This window comes from Schistocerca americana, chromosome 10 (genome assembly GCF_021461395.2).
Source record: "Schistocerca americana isolate TAMUIC-IGC-003095 chromosome 10, iqSchAmer2.1, whole genome shotgun sequence".
NCBI lineage: Eukaryota > Metazoa > Arthropoda > Insecta > Orthoptera > Acrididae > Schistocerca > Schistocerca americana.
The window spans coordinates 184,978,820-184,997,839 of record NC_060128.1 but is presented as its reverse complement, the minus strand read 5'-3'; the positions used below and the strand labels follow the sequence as shown (position 1 = coordinate 184,997,839).

The window sequence follows — 19,020 nt, the reverse complement described above, 5'->3', positions numbered from 1 at the left end:
TTTGTCTGCAGGCACAATCTAGACAGTGATCACCACACGGAATCCTCTTGGTTCTCCCAATGTCCACACATCATACAACATAATTATGTGTCTCAACTATTTACCATCTATATTGAATTCAAGAATTTCCTATTCCAGTCATCCTTTTTTTCCATCACTAGTCACCTGTCTGGTTTGATGTGGCCCACCATGAATTTCTCTCCTGTGCCATCCCATTACCCTTAAAGTAGCACTTACAACCTATGGCTCAATTATTTGCTGGATGTATTCAAATCTCTGTCTCCCTCCACAGTTTTTTCACTCTAATATCATGGAAGTTATTCTCTGATTTCTTAACAGATGTCCTACAACCCTGTCCCTCCTTCTTGTCAGTGTTTTCCACATATTCCTTTCCTCCCTGATTCTCCAGTGTACTTCGATTCTCTTGTGTTCTGGTTTTCCCACAGTCCACACCGTACAATACTGTGTTCCAAACAAACATTATCATAAGTTTCTTCTTCAAATTAAGGCCTTATGTTTGATACTAGTAGACTTCTCTTGGCCACAAATGCCCCTTTTTCTAATGCTAGTCTGCTTTTATGTCCTGCTTGCTCTGCCTGCCATGGGTTATTTTGCTGCATAGGTAGCAACATTTCAGCTGTTAAATGTACAAAGATACAAAACATAAATCCTTCACTGATATTAGCTCCCAGCAAAAAGTTGGCATGATGCAGAAGTAGAGATGTAGTACTGAAACACATTTATTTGTAATACACTTTTACAGCAAAAACTGTGCCATTAACATCGAAAAACTAGAAAAAAACACAACACAAGACAACTTACAACAAATGGCTATTGCCATACAGCAGTCTACCATATGTGAAAAAGATCTAGCAACTTCAGACACAAGCAAAGACAGAGAACAATCTTATTTTCAGTTGGCACACACCGCACAAAAATTGCTAACTAGATTAGCACAGAAGGCACATAATTTATCACAGCAATCTGATTGCTACACAAGAAGTGGCCGGTCAATGTGATTCTTGCAGCCCTTATGACATATCCGACTAATTCTGTTGCCATGTCATTTACTGATATGTATTGTATTTTATGTTATGTAATAGGTCTCCAATTACTACAAGTCAATCAGACTTCGAAGGTCACATAATTTTCATGTTTTCTCAGGGTTTAATGCAAAGAGTGGCAAAGTCTAAGAAAAGATCAGTAAATTAAGACATCCATTAAATTGTAGTGTCTTCTCAAGCTTTGAGTTAAACACAGAAATGCTACAATACCAAGAGATATGACAGACAAATGGGGACAGGAAAGGGATATTGAACAGTATAAACCTTATATGACCATATAAAAGAATGTGGAAAGAGAAGGCTTTGTCGTAGAATCAGTAACTGCAAACTGATATTTAATCAGTGTTTATTTCTGGTTTTGTAATTTTGCAGTGCTTTCTGTTTTTAGAATGTGTGAAGTAATACTGATTTTTGATCAGTCTCAATTTCTCATGGTCATACTGGAAACACCTATTATTGTGTGATTGCAAGCAATAGGTCATACCACAGAACAGTGTGGTTACACACCTTACAGGACTATGCTGCCTGAGTTTATTTAGGATAATACCCTTGTTTGTCTCAGTGTTGCAGAACTCTTCAGAATATGGTATGTGCCTGCAATTGTCCGATTCTGTCAAAGATCACTTTGGGGGGCTGTGAGATGACCAGTCCATTCAACATTTATTAATAATAATTTCAGACTATATTATGTCTACGTTCCATTCTCTTCAACTGAGCCTTAAAAATAAAAATAAAAGAGAGAGAGAGAGAGAGAGAGAGAGAGAGAGAGAGAGAGAGAGAGAGAGACCATCAGTGGCAAAAGTAAACACTGATTAATTTTCATATGTCCCAAAATAATACTAGGCATACGATTATCTACATTTTGTGAATGGCCTCCCAATCTTCCCACCACAGATGGAAAGAAAGATGGAAAACTGTGCCAAAACTTTTATAAAATGGAATTCAAAATTTTTAACTAAAAAGAAAATATGTGACCAAGATAAAAAAAAATTCAGGGGATATGTAACATATCGAAACACTGAAATACTTATGGGAGAGGTCAAACACAAGAAAAAACTGTAAGAGTGTAAAAAATGAAATACACAATGATGTGTACAATATGAAACCACAATAATGGGGAGACAAGTCACAATCATATCAGGTCCTGTGCATGTCCAAAAATGATGGGTCTGGGCTACATATGAGACAACTTTATAAGCTTTAATGAGAAACTGTCAAAAAGTCTTAGGATAGGAAGTGTCACGTTGCATAAGAAGGTGGCGAAATGCTGGATACTGAGAAATGATGGACACCATTTGGGAATAAGAGACTGCCTAACTTCTGCCATGCAATCTGTCTTAACAGGAGCAGACTGACAACATTCCTGGTGACATAAGTTGGAAACTCCAGGCAAACAAAGATAGTGTACAGAAGTGGTTGCTGGTAACGAGATTCACTGAAAGTGATGGAAGATTCAAAGGTGAGACGGTAGCAGAACAAAGTACACTGGACATCAACAAGTACTGTATCTGAAGACAAGGTTGTCCACAAAACAAAAGAAGAAATGTTCATGTAAAGATAATGATGGACTATAGGCGCACTGAAGGAATAAAGAACAAAGTATTTTTCTCCTACTGTATGGATAAGAAAAATGATGGAATTTTCAAATAAATAGATCATTTTGAACATAAGCTTAGGAATCATCATATTATGGTTGGATAAGTAACACAAGGTGGTTCTTTGTAGGAAATGCCTTACACACAACTGGAGTCCCAGCAATCAATCTCAAGCTGAAAATTATGATTAATAATGGAAAAAAAATCATGTAAAGAAGCACATTAAGGACAGCCATAAATAGCACATCATGTTTTCTGTCAAAATAAAACTACCATTAAGAAGTAGTTATAGTTAGTAATGAATGTCAATTGACTTAAAATTCAGCACAATGTTGGAATATTGTGTCACAGAAAATTATAGAATTCAGAAATTACATCAGCAATGTATGACGGTCTTTTGTCATAAAAGATAAAAGAAACATATACAATAACAAATCTATAAAAGAGATTTAGAACAGAGATAGAGAAAAAGAAAAATCTTTCTGCAGCTGTAGGAAATGAACTGGTCTTAAATGTCATGGTGAAAAATTTCCCATTTGGCATCACCCAAATGTTACACAAAACTGTCAACATCTTACTAAACTGAAAATTATTTCAGCATACACAAGAAAAATATTGTAGAACATCTGGTAATAAATCCAGTTTCTTAATAAATCACACATGTAGTTTCTTGTGAAACTGCAAAATATGGCCCCTTTAAGGAGGGCACTCTCAAATTTTAAACACAAAAAATTTGAATCTTCACAAAGTAACATCGACACACTGACATCAGGCAGTCTGTTACACAAAAACTGAGGATGTAGCTAATTGGGCCATATTTCAGCTACATTTCTGACACTAGTTATCTAAATGCTTAATACTCTGGCATCACAATGCACTGACACACAGCTCATGGACTGTGAGGAAAGCCAGCAATACACACGACAGAAAGTTTCATGACAGCACTGACTGTGGGGTCCTACAGATTTCTGATGCCTGATGGGTCCACATGCTCTCCTGTTTCACGTATTAGCAATCCATGTCAAGTTCCTGTTGCCACAAGCTCACTTCCTCTGGAAAGTCGCGTCTCGGTCCGAGTCTTCGAGATCGCCATCTTCGACGTCTGCAGCATTCTGCAGCTTCACCAGAGACGTTTGTTCCATCATTGCCTCCAGGTCGTACACTGGGTTTGAGAAGTGGAGATTTGGCTCTGCAATGATGGCATGTGACACATAATTGAATGACACAGTCAAAACGGAGCAGTAACAGAAATTATAAAGTTATCAAAGAATTTTGCATGCACACAGTTAGGCAATATCCTAGTATATTCAGTTATGCATACTGATATTGTACATATTGTTATTTTAATATACATGTGTACAAAATTACATGGAAAAGTTTTATGTAAAATGAATACCAAAGAGAATAATGAACCTCAGTAATAAAAAAAATTAAAAAATCAAACCAAATAACAAAGAAAACATCCCACCAGGAAGTTCAAGAAAATCAAAACCAAATAACACATATTTCATTGGCTGTGATGGTATGAATGAGGCTACATATTGGGTGATTTGGAATCCTTTTAGACAAATATCTGAGAACACTTTAAATTACTTAAGGATAATTCAGTGTTACATGCTTCCTGATGTAACAAGAGTCATTGGGGATAACTTTCTTACTCAAAAAATGTCCCACCTTAATGTGTAGCTCTGGCCTTTTTATATTTTATCACTTTCAAACCATCGCTTTGTAACTGCATTTCATAATATAAACAACAAAAATCCAGAAGAAAAGAAGACTAATGCTACTTTGATATCTGGTATACATACTAATTATTTCTAATGTTTTTGTATGTAAATTAAATGTAAATTATCTGTACTTGATATCTGTTGGTACTCACCAATAAATGTACAGAAAACAACTGACTCCACATTTTTACACAAATTCTAACAACTACTGACAGTTTAGAAGCATATGGACTATAATGCATCCAATTCCACACCATTTAAATGTACATAACTGCAAGTTTACTAAAATATATGAAGTATTATCTAATTTATTCCATATCTTTGAGGCCTACGCAGCTGCAAAATTAGAAAAAATTGTAAAATATAATAATAATAAAATGGTAATATTGCACACAACAACAGGGATAATTGCAAAATTTTGAGGGAATATTTCAGAAACCTTCTCAACTGTAAAGAACCAATTGAAAAAATGGATTTCAGCAACTCAACTTCAACAAGTCCTAACTCAGAACCACCCACCGTCGAGGAACTACAATCAATCATTTTGAATCTCAAAAACTATAAGGCTTCGGGAGAGAACCAAATTACAGCTGAACTGTGGAAAAATGTCAATAGAAATGCCATAGAATCTCTCCAAAACATATTTGAAGAAATATGGAAAACAGAAAGAATTCCGGATGAATGGAAGATGGCCCTCATTCACCCAATTCATAAGAGGGGATCCAGAACAGACCCCAACAATTACAGAGGGATTTCGCTCCTTGACGTAACATACAAAATACTGTCTAAAGTCCTTTTGAACAGAGCAGAACCCCAGCTAGGCTGTCAACTTGGAGAATACCAGGCAGGCTTCAGAAAGGGAAGATCCTGCCCAGAACAAATTCTAAACCTCAAAAATCTTATGGCCTACCAAAAATCGAGAGCAAAAGCGTATGTCATCACATTCATTGACTTTCAAAAGGCGTATGACTCCATAGACAGGGAACCTCTAATCTCCATATTAAAAGAATTGAACCTAGACAATAAAACTACAAACCTAATTAGAGAAACCATCACCAACACATACTCCAAAATTAAATTTATGGGAGAACTCTCAGACCTATTTGAGATAAAAACTGGAGTACGACAAGGTGATGGACTCTCTCCATTGTTATTTAACTGTGCCCTAGAAAAAATAGTAAGAGAATGGAACAAGAAAATCAATAGTGGAATCCGACTAGGAACAAAAAACAAAGGCATCAAGGTTAATTGCCTAGCATTTGCAGATGATATGGCCCTACTAGCTGAAACATGGGAAGAAGCCAAAGAACAGATCCTCGAATTACAGAAACAAGCAGAGAAAATAGGCCTTAAAATTTCTTTTGAAAAAACCAAAATAATCACAAATATAAAAAAGCCAATGAAATATCTTAAAGTAAGAGACCAAAAGATCGAAATTGTTAAAGAATTCAAATATCTTGGTGAATGGATTAGCTGGAACGCCCTTGAGAAAAAAGCAATAGAATTAAGAAGAAACAAAGTTGAACTAGCCTTTCAGCTTACTAAAAATACTTATAATAAAAAGTCCCTCTCATGGAATTCAAAAATAAAACATTACAACACTGTCATTAAACCAGAAGCACTATATGCAGCTGAGACATTATCTATCACTAACCATGGCCCAATTGAAAGGCTAGAGATCAAAGAAAGAAAAATATTGAGAAAAATTTTAGGCCCCAAATTTCATAACGACAAACTAATTCATACCAAAAATGAAACACTCTACAAAACCACAGAAAAACTTTCGGATACAATGAGGAAAAGAAGAATTGAGTTTTATGGGCACATTCTCAGAATGAACCCAAATAGACTTACAAAAAGAATGTTTGACTACTTCAGGAATAAAAAATCCAAACCAAATTGGTTTATCCAAACAGAGAAAGACTTAAGAGAACTACACATCACAGAAAAAATGCTCACAGACAGGACCGCAAAAATGATAAGCAAAGACAGAAAAGAGGGATTCCAGCTCCAAAATAGAAAGAAAAGAACGATTGTCATCTCTGATGAGGAAAGAAAAGCAAGATCAGAAAGAATGAAGCAGTACCGGGCGAAAAGAAAGGCACAGAACACACAGAAGTGATTGATTCAACGTACCCCAAAGTTGGGTGAAACAAAGAAGAAGAAGAATAATAACAGTATTAACCACGTTCCTTTACTAGCTGATAAGTTTTGGTATTTGGATAGCAAAATAGCTGATGATGACCGAAGTAGTGAGCATACTGTTATAAAAAGGAAAAGAGAATTTTTTTTAAAATAATATATAAATTTAAATCGTTGTAGATTTTTTCTGAAGATATTTGTATGGAGTGTAGCAGTCTAAGGAAGTAAAATGTGGGTGATAAGCAGTTCAGACAAGAGTGAATAGAAGCTTTTGAAATGAAATGAGATGTTACAGAAGAATGCTCATGATTAGATGTGTAGATAAAGTTACAAATGAGGAGGCACTGAATGAAAATGGGGAAAAATAGGTTTGTGGCACAACTTGACTAAAAGGAGGCATCACTTGACAGCACACATCCTTAGGCATAAAGGAGTCATCAGTTTGGTGTTGGAAGAAGGTGTGTGTGTGTGTGTGTGTGCGTGTGTGTGTGTGTGTGTGTGTGTGTGTGTGAGAGAGAGAGAGAGAGAGAGAGAGAGAGAGAGAGAGAGAGAGAGAGAGAGGGGGGGGGGGGGGATGACAGTTAACTGTAGAGGAAGATCAACAGATGAATACATTAAGCTGCTTCAAATGGATGTGGGTTGCAGTAAGTTATTCAAAGCTGGCACAGGGCAGACTAGAAGAGAGCCGCATCAAAAGAGTCTTCGGACTGAAGACCACAACTATATACTTTCTTCGATTTCGGTCATCTATAGAAAAAATGAAGTAACTTCCTCATGATTTTCTCTCCTTTCAGCCTTTCCAGTACTTCTTCACTATTTTGCTGTGTTCTTTGTTTACCTATCCATACTAGAATAGCTATCTATCTTCTCCTGAAAATCCCTGAAGTTGCTAATTTTGTTTCAAGCAGTTGGTCTGTCTAGAATTTCTGCTTTCAGAACACTGTTTCTGCTAAGACTTTTTTCACTTTCCTGAAGCAATTGACTTGCATTCTGGGCTTTCTGTGAAAAATGGTCAACCTTTTTGTCACTCTTCACAAGTGCATTCAAGTCAAGTGACATAAATCGAAATTCTCCTTTCCGTGAGAGCATCAGATTGATTTTTCAATGTAGATCTCTATTTCTTCATTATTTCCTGAGATTTCTTGGCTTGAGAATTTTCCATAGTCCTATCCCTTCCCTTTTCTCTGATACTTTATTTTCTCCCTTTTTGCTGATAACTGAACATTCCGCTGCATATAGGCAGCACTGTGCGTTGAAATTTTAGATTTATTGAGTGTGATTTTTTATTGTAAATGTCCTTCGCTAACTGATCACCCATTTAAATTTTCTATGCTCCATTTTCATTTTCTTTTTTTCTAGAATGTTTTTCTGTACTAATTACCTCAATACTTCAAACATATTCAATACATTTATTACACTGTATCTAGTGCTAAGGACTTGTGGAGCATCTTGAATATTTGTTATGAATTCTGTCTTCTCGAAAGAAATTTTTAATCCAGTCTTTTCCACCATTTCTTTTGACAGATAAATATACTCAGTTGCTGTATCTATGTTTTCCGATAATATTGCTAAATAATAAGCAAAGGTAAGGCAATTAAGTTTGATTTTCGAGTTTTTACATCATAATCTCTTGAAATTTATGATTCCATTCCATTATTGACTTTTCCAAAATGCAGTTGAATAGAATTCCTCACTTTGCTTTACATTCAGTTTTTACTTCAAATGGTGCAGAAATTTCTCCATGGAACTTTATTTTGGACTTTGTTTCTGTCAGTGTTTCTTTAGTTACTGTATTACTAAAGCCTTCTTCTTTTCCTGTGATTGTAGAGTGTTCTCCTGTTTAGAAAGTCACAGGATTTCTTGAAGTCTACAAAGATTGCAAGATATTGATTTCTTAGTCAGTAGTTCCTTAATACAATTTCGAATTCATAATCTGCCTATACTGACATGCATAGTTCACTTGATGGTGCAGTGACCATGCACAAAACATCACACACACACACACACACACACACACACACACACACACACACACTGACGCAGCACAAAGAGTTATGTGACAAAATTTAAAGTTGGTAAGAAAGCTAATGTCCAGTCAATTGAAGAGTTATGTGACAATTATATGACAAAATTTAAAGTTGGTAAGAAAGCTAATGTCAATTCAATTTTGCGCCAGTTGCGGTAGTAGCACACTACGAGGATGGAAATCAGGTGTGCCTTAAGTACACGCTGTAACGCTAATGTGTGTTATTTACCTTAGAGATTGGACCGAGTGAGTTGATCAAGAATACCTTTAAGGTGACAAACATGCCATTATCAACACGTCATTGAGTTTGTACGAGGTCACACAATAGGACTATGAGAAGCTGGAGGTTCCTTCCACGATACTGCAAGAGACTTGACAGTAGTGAAGCTATTGTACACGATTGCTGGCAGCGATGGTCAGGAGAATGTATGTTTGTAAGGAGGCTGGGCTCCAGATGGCCACACGGCACATTGTGTTCAGCTATGGCTCTGGTGCATCGTACTGCATCTGCAGCAGCCACTAGCACAGCAGTCGGCACCACAGTGACACAATGAACTGCTCCAATTGTTCACAGAATGAAGGCTTTCATGGCAGGTTTTGTCATCACTTAACACTTCCGGGCTGAGGTGCCGTGGTCCATACGTAAGACTCTCCCCTGACGTTTCGCCTTCGACTGCAGAAGATATCCTCCGATTGTCCTCGGAGGATGCCTTCCGCAGCCGAAGGCGAAACATCGGGGGGAGAGTCCTATGTATGGACCACAGCTCTCAGCCCGGAAGTGTTAAGTGATGATGTTGTTCCAAATATGTTGCTTCAAGGACAGCTCCAAGCCAGAAGCTCTGTAGCGTGCATTCCACTGACCCCTTAACCACCTCCATTTGCGACTTCAGTGGCGTCAAGCGAGAGTTCATTAAAGGGCAGGCTGGAGGTCTGCTGTGTTTTCTGATGAAAGCTATTTCTGCCTCGGTGCCAATGATGGCCGTATGTCGGTTAGGAGGAAGGTAGCTGAGGGCCTGCAACCAACCTATCTGCATGCTAGGCACACTGGATCTACACCTGGATTTATGGTCTGGGGTGCAGTTTTGTATGACAGGAGGAGCACTCTCATGGTTATCCCATGCACCCTGACTCGTGGTTATCGCATGGAGCCTGACCACAAATTTGTATGTGTGACTCATGGTTATTCCACGCACCCTGACCACAAACTTGTACGTCAGTCTGGTGATTCGACCTGTTGTGTTGCCATTCCAGGGGATGCTTTCCAACAAGATAACACTCACCCACATATCGCTCTATCATCCACAACCAGTGTTAACTGTCCCTGTACTGACCGTCCAAGGGCAACAGAATGGAATTCCATCCCAGAAACTGACATCCAGCACCTATATGACACTGTGCATGCACGTTTGCATGCTTGCATTCAGCAATCTGGCGGTTACGACGGTTATTAACAAGGCAAGGATGTGGTAGTGTCTATTTGACCCTGCTCATTTTGTTTTGTTGGTAGTTCTTCGTTGCGGAGTTGCACGTTATTGAAGTTCTCAGTAGCTGTAATTACTGAACTCCCATCCCTAATGCGTGCACACACACAGTCGGCTGCTGTCCATGAAAGGAGATAAACGAGTGCAAACGGTAAGAGGGTATATTTTACCCTTTTGGTGCTAAGTTTACCCACAACCACAAAGTAGCATTTCTGCGCCATTTTTCAGTTTATCTATTTTCATGAATGTTTTTGGTGTTTTCAGTCAAAATGGACAACAAAAAAGGGAGGCTGATCGTATACGTCATTGGTTGGCGGAATTATCAGACAGTGAAAACTACTTATGATAGATGGCAGTGAAAATGAAGATTGTGTAAATGAGTGCAGCGGCATTAGTGGTACTGAGCAAGATGCAAGTGAAGGCAGTGACAAAGGAGATAATATACCACTAAATGAGCTTCAAAGTACTGCCCACGATGGTGTGTTACAGAAGTAGTCAAGCGATCGGAAAATCAATTACACAGTTCATTTTATTTTGGTAAAGATGGATCCCAGTGGCAAAAATCCACCTCAACAACAAGTTTGGACCCATTCTGAAAATATCATCAGGCAGGTATCTGGTGTGAGTTTAGTGGCAATATTGGCAAAGACAGAGCTTGAATCCTGGAGTCTGTTTAGCAATGAAAATATGATTGGTATCATTTTGAAATACACAAATTTGCAGAAAGGAAAGGAGCTTGTGAAGTAGTTGTAAATCACTCTTTATGAAGGAACTGACCATGAGTGAGCTGAAGGCTTATGTAGGCTTTTTGTTTACTGCTGGATTTTACCAATCCGGGAGGCAGAACACCGTTGACCATTGGGCTTCAGGCAGGAGAGGCGTTGAAATATTTCGGCTCACAGTGACACAGCAATGTTTTCATTTTATTGAAAACTGTCTTCGTTTTTATGATAAATCCACACATGAAGAAAGAAAACAACTGGACAATTTAGCACCAATATACCCTATGCCAGACATCGTACGACACCTCATGTTTGTGAAGGTACATTTGTCAAAAACACATTGTTCCATTACGCCAACAAAATGTGCTATTTAGATATGATTAACAGCTTACATCAAAAGTTTATTGTTCATTTTGTGTTTGAAGAAGATTTATCTCGTAAATACGTAGAAAACAATCCGAATTACTGATGAGAATAAATAATTTTGTAGATTTTAAAAAGTATGTAATGTTAAGAGCTGCTAAAACGATTATTTTGTAGACTTTATGAAAAAATTAAGTAATGCTTAATGGTGTTTATTTCTATGAAAATGCTTTAATTAATAAGTCATACATTTAATTTCCATGTTTTGTTAAAAAGTGCCAATAAATACTTAAAAAATATAAATGAAATCGGTCAATATGACACTCTACATCCTTGATGTACCGTTTTTGCACCACATCCTTGCCGGGTTAATGTACCTCCATTTCACATGTGCAATGGCTGTATCTCGCACTTACATTGACCTGTGATCTTGCAATTTAATCACTTAAACATGTTACCCGTATAAATGTATTCCTGAAATTTCATTACTCTACATTAATTACTTTTTGGTGTTGAGATTTTTTTCTATCTATATACACACACACACCCATTATTGTATTTAATTACTGTATTGTTGAAAAATTACATTATGTAGATTTTAATTTGTATGGTTTATGTATTTAAGATTTATCCATAGACACTATTATGTAGGACCCATTTATTCAGATTCATTTATGTCAAATCCCACACAACTGTTTAATTTCGATCCTCCCCCCCCCCCCCCCCCCCCCCTCACCGAGGGAGCAGCGTAATATGCCGCTCTGCAGCCTATGGAAGAGTTATAAACATAATGAGGATATATAAAACAGGCGATAAAACGTTGACTGTTTAAAACCGGAACATGCCGAAAAGTTGCGAAATGAAAATATAAAAACAAAGTGTCCGTGATGGTGATTAAAACACATAGAAATTAGACAGGCACAATTAAAAAACACGTGTGACAGTCTGGTTTCTGTTCACAAGAGTTAAGAAAATACACCTAGCGACAGTGTGGTGTCTGTTCGCGACACTTAAAAAGGGGGGGGGATGCATAACACGGAACACTCACGTAAACACTGCACTATACAATAGGCACGAAGGCATATTTTTGGGGGGGGGGGGGGGGCGGACAGATGAGGGGGATAAGATGGGGGGGAGGGCAGGTAAGACAAAAAAAGGGGGGATGGGGGTGTGGAAACAGAAGGGGGGGGGGGGGGCGGACGCGAGAAGGAGTGGGGAAGGCAGTGGAGGGGAAAGCAAAAGGACTCAGGGGAAAGAATGGAGTTAAGGAGAGTGGAAGGCGGGAGGGGGGGGGGGGGGTTAGTGAGACCGTAAAAGGATAGAGGGATGGAGGGGGTGTGTCTAGAAAAATGGATACTCAATAAAATATTGTTGTCTGTCTGTTTCGAACAGGGTGTTTCTGTTCGACATACTTCATCACGTTTAAGCTCCATTAGTACGCAAACAAAGGGAGGATATTCTCTGTTAGTGAGTTATTAGCTCGTCCAGAGCAGCGATTATGACAGTCCGAACTCGAGCGTGCCGACACAGAACTTACCGCGAGTGCCGCAGTTTATGTATCGCCGCCTCCGTCGCCGTGAGCGCCAGTACAGCAGCGCCACCACGAAGGCGACGGCTGCCACGAGAAGCAGGCTGATAGTCACCTCGCTCGCCGTTTTCGACGCGCTGCGGCCAGATGGCAGTGCGGTTCCGGCGTGAGCCTTGTCACCCAGCGGTTTTGCGACTGGTGGCGCCGTCGACGACTGCGGCCTGTAACACGAAAACGGACAACACTCCAGACAGAAGGAAACCGGAATCGAGAGAGATAGTTAAAAGGCTCGCTGTAAATGATATCTAGTTGCAGAATAGTCTGTATCATAACCCACCGTCCCATTCTAACAAGTGCGGCAGTGAAAAGGGCTATTTGGCAACCCTGGGAATAACACGCTACTTTAGGAATAAAAAAAAATAGAGAGGAGTGGTGCGTGCCATCTCGACAACAAACCTTTTGTCATTTCAATCGAGATGGAATTGAGCACCGGTGAACAACGCGCTGTTGCTGTGAAGGACGAGATTAGTGTTTAACGTCCCGTCGACAACGAGGCCATTAGAGACGGAGCAAAAGCTCGGATACGTGAAGGATGGAGATGGGACCATCCAAGCATTTGCCTTAAAGAGTGGCAGCTGCTGTAAAAGAGCGCAAGAGCACTTTTGACACAAGGATTTACTGGTTATTTTCTTTGAATGCTGTTAGATACCGTGTAGATGCGGGTAATCTGAAATACACAACATTAAATCTACCGCGCTGTACTATATATTGTTCTTGTAGACTAGGTGAAACTTGGCATCAGGGTCGCGAGCACACCTTCACGTGTGCACGTTTTAGAGCTTCTGCGTATGCGCAACTGACATGAAATCAAATCCATATCTATTTGGTCTGTCGGGCAACTACAGACCAAATAGATATTGATGGCTAAATGGTTCAAATGGCTCTGAGCACTATGGAACTTAACATCTGTGGTCATCAGTCCCCTAGAACTTAGAACTACTTAAACCTAACTAACCTAAGGACATCACACACACCCATGCCCGAGGCAGGATTCGAACCTGCGACCGTAGCAGTCACGCGGTTCCAGACTGAAGCGCCTAGAACCGCACGGCCACACCGGCCGGCAATAGATAAGGATTTGATAAATAATGTGCACGGTTCACCGTGTTCTCTGCTAGCCCTTACCACTCAATTATAAGTTTACGTCAATGCCACCAAGTGGTAGCACATTGCAGCAGACTTTCATGCACATTGCATAAATCTCGCTGGCGGCAGCACACACATACTTCATTAACTGATAGTAAAATTAGGTCGGACATCAGTATACGTTGTAGTTACACTAACAGAGAAACCTATTTTGCGTAATTATGAATGAGATATAGTACATTAAGTTATGGATTTTATGCTAGACCAATCCATTTGACGTGCTGAAAACCCTAAAGCACATCATCGACGATTGTGAGACTGTAGCATTTATTCATGCTTCTGACATCGTTTGACCCTATGGTGGGTCAGGTTTACCTCTACTGTAGACCAACATTGTACATATATCTGAACATTCATTTAGAGCTGTCGCACTGGTTGCCCTGATATTCTCCTCAATTGGGGGTCCAAGTCGGTGTGCTTTTGGCCCTTATGGCTCTCAGCTCCTCATTTGCATTCTACTCAAGTGATCTTGTTGATAAATGTACTACTTGAATTTAATCGTTTCCACAAACGGCAGTTTGTGTTTGGAGTTGGCTCTCTACTATGCACGAATCGGCTTTCCTGTGGAGTGTCAACACGGACGCTGTTGAGCCCGTATTAAAAGCTAACAGAAAAGAAAATTACCAGGAAAAGTCAGCAGCAAAGGAACTAGGGCGTTCCAGACCAGATCCGTTGTCTGAGAACGTGACGAAATCATATAAGCGTGACTACAAGCGAGCATTTAACAAATAAGTGTATAATAAGCGTAAGTTGTGTGGACGCAAAGTAAGAATGCCTGATTTTCAACCCACAAGCTAATTCGTTAACTAACACATGAATTAGGATTCTTATACATTTGTCCGAAAAGATAAAAAAGGACGAAAATTCCCACTTACACAAAAATTCATTCTGGTGCCTTCGGTCACTTCTGCACGTAAACGAGGTTTAGTTCCGCGTTCTGCTATCGGCAATTGGAAAAGTAAACAGGTAATACGTAGTGTGTAAATCCAATGAATGTGCTCTAAGTTATAATAAAAACCACATTATAATCTTAAATTTTTAAAATTAATATGAATAGATAAACCAACTCACCAGTCAGTAAAGTTTACGTCTGACTTTGATGGCAGAAAGCTCGTTGATCTTATCCTCGTAGTTCAGACGGTAATCAGTTACGAGGTCGGCTTCGGAAGAATGGACAAGGCGTTCAGTCTCTCCTCAGACAACGTAGAACGTAGGTACGATTTCAGTCTTTTAAGAGCCGAAAACGAGCGTTCTGCTGAACAATTTTGTTAAGTGCCATACACAGAAATATTCTAAGAGCAATGTCAACTATCGGAAACACGGACTGTAACCTCTCTTTTCGTAAAAATTTACTCATTTCGACTGGTATATCACTAATCACAGAAGTTTTCAAAGTCCCGCGAAATGTGCACATTCACTAGGAAAGGAAGGCTCTAAATCTGTGTCATATGACGCTTGGAGTTTTGCTGCACGTTCAACAATATCGCCAGGTGAACCGTTCTTAAGGTTACTGAAAACTGAAGGAGTCCTTCCTCCTCACTAATTCGGTGTTACAAGTTGTCGAGTACTGGGAGAAATGTTTCGACTCTAAATTTTTCCTTTCCAGTCAGAAAAACTTCTGAGTCCGCTTCTTCGTCATCATGAAGTTTGCGTTTTCGTGATCTTTTATAGGTACATTCATAGTCACAATCTCCATGGATTTACTTTCACAATGGTCGAACATGCCACGAATAGATGCAATAAATCCTACAAGTGATTAATTCATGCAGTATTTTAGTATCAATATTTACACTCTGCAATTTCAGATTTACACTATTAAATCCCTGGAGTATGTCCTTCCAAACTGTCATCATGAATACTGCTTCTAGTCTGCTGAGTTGATTCAATAAAGCTGAAGCCTCATTTTGCACAAGTGGTTTATCACATGTATTATTGGCAACATGTGTGATGGCATTGATAACGCCATCCCAGTTTTCGTGTAGACTTACAAACGCTTCCTATTTTGCTGACCAACGAGTTTTTGATAAACTTTTTACCGTTTTGCTTCCTGGTTTCATTAAAGAAACAAGCTTATCCCAGTGCTGTGTAGAAGCAGAGAGAAAGTTATAAAGGATTTGCACTACACTGAAAAATCATCTTGCTTCCCGACAACAGCTTGCAGCACTGGTGCCCATTAAATTCAAAGAACGTGCTGCACAAGGCACATAACGCGCTTTCGGATTTCGTTCATTAATGCGTGCCTGTAAACCAGGCTTGCGTTGTCATATGACTGGCCTCTACTGTCAGTAATATCAATGGATAATTTTCACTTATGGACCGTCTGACAGCAACTGAATAAAACACAATTTTAGTGCCATACGCGTTTCGCCTTTATTTTCTGCAAGGCATCATCAGTAGCAGGTTGCGTAGACTGTTTCTTACATATTACGCTCCTGTTGCATTTTTGGTGTTGTTCTTCTTCCTATGAGCGCCAATTTGCTGTTTTTTCCGCATTCCACAGCACTATGCACTGAACGCTTGTTTTAATGCAATGTTTTGGTTTCTGTGATTTGACAGTCGGCAACAGAAACCAAAACATTGCGTTAAAACAAGCGTTCAGTGCATAGTGCTGTGGAATGCGGAAAAAACAGCAAATTGGCGCTCATAGGAAGAAGAACAACACCAAAAATGCAACAGGAGCGTAATATGTAAGAAACAGTCTACGCAACCTGCTGATGATGCCTTGCAGAAAATAAAGGCGAAACGCGTATGGCACTAAAATTGTGTTTTATTCAGTTGCTGTCAGACGGTCCATAAGTGAAAATTATCAATATACCGTAGTATTACGCGCAACTGAGGAGGACAGGACCACAAAAGTTGAAGATGTCAATATCAATGGAATTTGTAGAAAGGACTTTCAGTACGGCCTCAGCTAAGTTTTCGGACTTGTGTCCCGAGTTTGGTAAAAACAGAAGGAAACGTTCAACATGTTCACCACTTCCGTTCACATATTTTAATATGAAGGGTAATTGATCAATGTGTGAAATGTCCGCGATAGAATCTACTATTGTAGATAAATATTTGGCCTGTTTTATTTCACTTACAACAATTCTTTTTATTCGTTCAGAAAGAAGCTCTATTATTTCATCACAGATTGTTAAAGAAAGGTAACTTGTATGTTCCTGCCCTGGATTTCCATATCGTTGAATGTGCTCTGCGAGAAAAGGATCAAACTAGGCTATAAGTTCAAGAGACATCATAAATTGACCATTCTGTAATGAAGGGAATCTTTTAACATGTCAACGTAGGGGAAGTCCACGACTTGTTAGCGTCTTCACTACTGCAAACACCCTTTTCAACACACTGCGCCAGTACATATGACTTGATCTATTGTTCCAAGTGACTTTTTTCTTGTTAAGAGTGATAACTCAAAATTTTTATGTTCAAGCGAATTCTCATGATGAGATAAAATATTAGAAGTATTTTTTCCAATCTGCAATACCATTAGTAGCAATCGCGGCCTTACCTCCGAACAATTTACATGGTGCACAAAAAACAGCACCGGTGCTACTAGGCAATTACGCAGAGTTGATTCACCATTTACAAGTTTGCGGTAAAATACACTTTTGCTCATATATCTGGTTGTATCGCCTATTGATCTTATTGGATTAGAAAAATCACCGTTATAATTTTGATTAATGCCACGTTGTAAGAGAATGTCGTTTGTCGATTCATTGACATACCATTCTGCAGGATCATCAGTAACTGGCTTACTTCTTTCTGGCTCGACACTTAGTTCTTCGTGAAACTCGAAATCAGGAACAATTTGCTTTTCTTCACTTTTAACTTCTGTTTCGTCTGTATTTGCTTCTTTTACAACAGCCGCAGTGCCAGAAATATCCGTTCTACTTGAAGTCGAACCAGCAACATTTTTTGCGAAAAATTTATCTACTCTGCCAAGCGTTTTTAGAACATTGGCTTCTCGTTCTCGCCTTTCCTTCGATAATTTCCGAAATTCCACCTTACTTAATTTTGCACGGTTGCTTTTTTCACTATCACTTATGTTAAGGCACTTACAAAATTGTCAACCAACAGTCAAAACAAAAGTAAAAAATAGTAAAAGGAAAGAACGAAAGACTGTATCCAGCTCCAATCGGACTACACCGCACATGAGCAGAAAGCTTTTTACTTTAAACGCGGCACACAAGCACAAAGATTTTTCTTTTAAACATGGAGCGATGAACTGACCAACTCGGGTTACTCGACGTAAATGTGCTATGAAAGAACGACAATGCAGAATAATTTAATTTCATTGTCGTCTGTTTCTCTGTTGTCAGTGAACAGTAGAAGCACACATGCCGGCTGAAATTCGTTTCGTAAAGAAAACGGGACAGTCCCTTTTTTGCCTTCTGTTTCCCGCGTAGCCGGAATTTTAGCTGGGACGCAAATATGTTCTGAATATTCTTGACACTGTCTTTCTAATTTAAAAAGCAAATAGATTTTGCAATTTCTTGCAGTGAGGTGTGCTGGATTGACTCTTATCCCACTTATTCTTGTAACATTTTAGCGGTTTCTGTGGGCAGAGAAGACAGACTACAAAGTTTAAGTAGTCTTGTTTGCAGTTGATGTGGTGTGTTTTCATTTGCGTGAACACTACTGTTATGCCTACACGCAAATGCACATTTTGTTCCAACATAAAATAAAAATAACCTTTCCTCGAAGAAGAAAAAAAAGCTTAGTTAAGAACTCTAATATAAAATTAGCAATGTCACGTACTATTTGATTCACAGTGTAGGAACTCTGATATCGTGCAGGCTGTAGCACAATAAATGAGACAAACGAAAGTTGGTTTCTTCTTCTTTTTTCGCCAAAAAAAGTAAATAAATAAATAAAATTTTTAAACTGTTGTGAAGTGTATTTCACATATTATTAGATATTCTGCTTATGTTCTTTTCGTATAAACATGTGTTTAAAAATATAAAACATTACCAGTATCAACATGTTTTGTTAAACGGGTGTCATTAAATCAAAAGCTCAGATATTGAAGACAACAGAGCTTTCACATTAATTACAGAAATGGAGGGCTGACTTGATACTTCCCCAAATTTCTACAAGAAATTTAAGTAGAGTCGGGTTTTACATACTGAGGCCCACACATTGTACAGTATTTAAGAAACTGCTGATTAG

At 38.8% G+C, this 19,020-nt stretch overlaps 1 protein-coding gene across 1 annotated transcript in view; it reads right to left on the bottom strand.

Annotated features, from left to right (window-relative positions):
* Positions 1-724: 724 nt before the first annotated feature.
* The window catches only part of LOC124552546 (flocculation protein FLO11-like), a 277,283-nt gene continuing 258,987 nt past the window's right edge, over positions 725-19,020 (bottom strand). Inside the window, exons 7-8 of the mRNA XM_047126864.1 lie at positions 12,658-12,869; positions 725-3,848 (exon numbers count right to left, since the gene is read on the bottom strand). Of these exons, the coding sequence (XP_046982820.1) occupies positions 3,703-3,848; positions 12,658-12,869 (358 nt within the window). The 3' untranslated portion in view covers positions 725-3,702. The remainder of the gene's footprint in view (positions 3,849-12,657; positions 12,870-19,020) is intronic.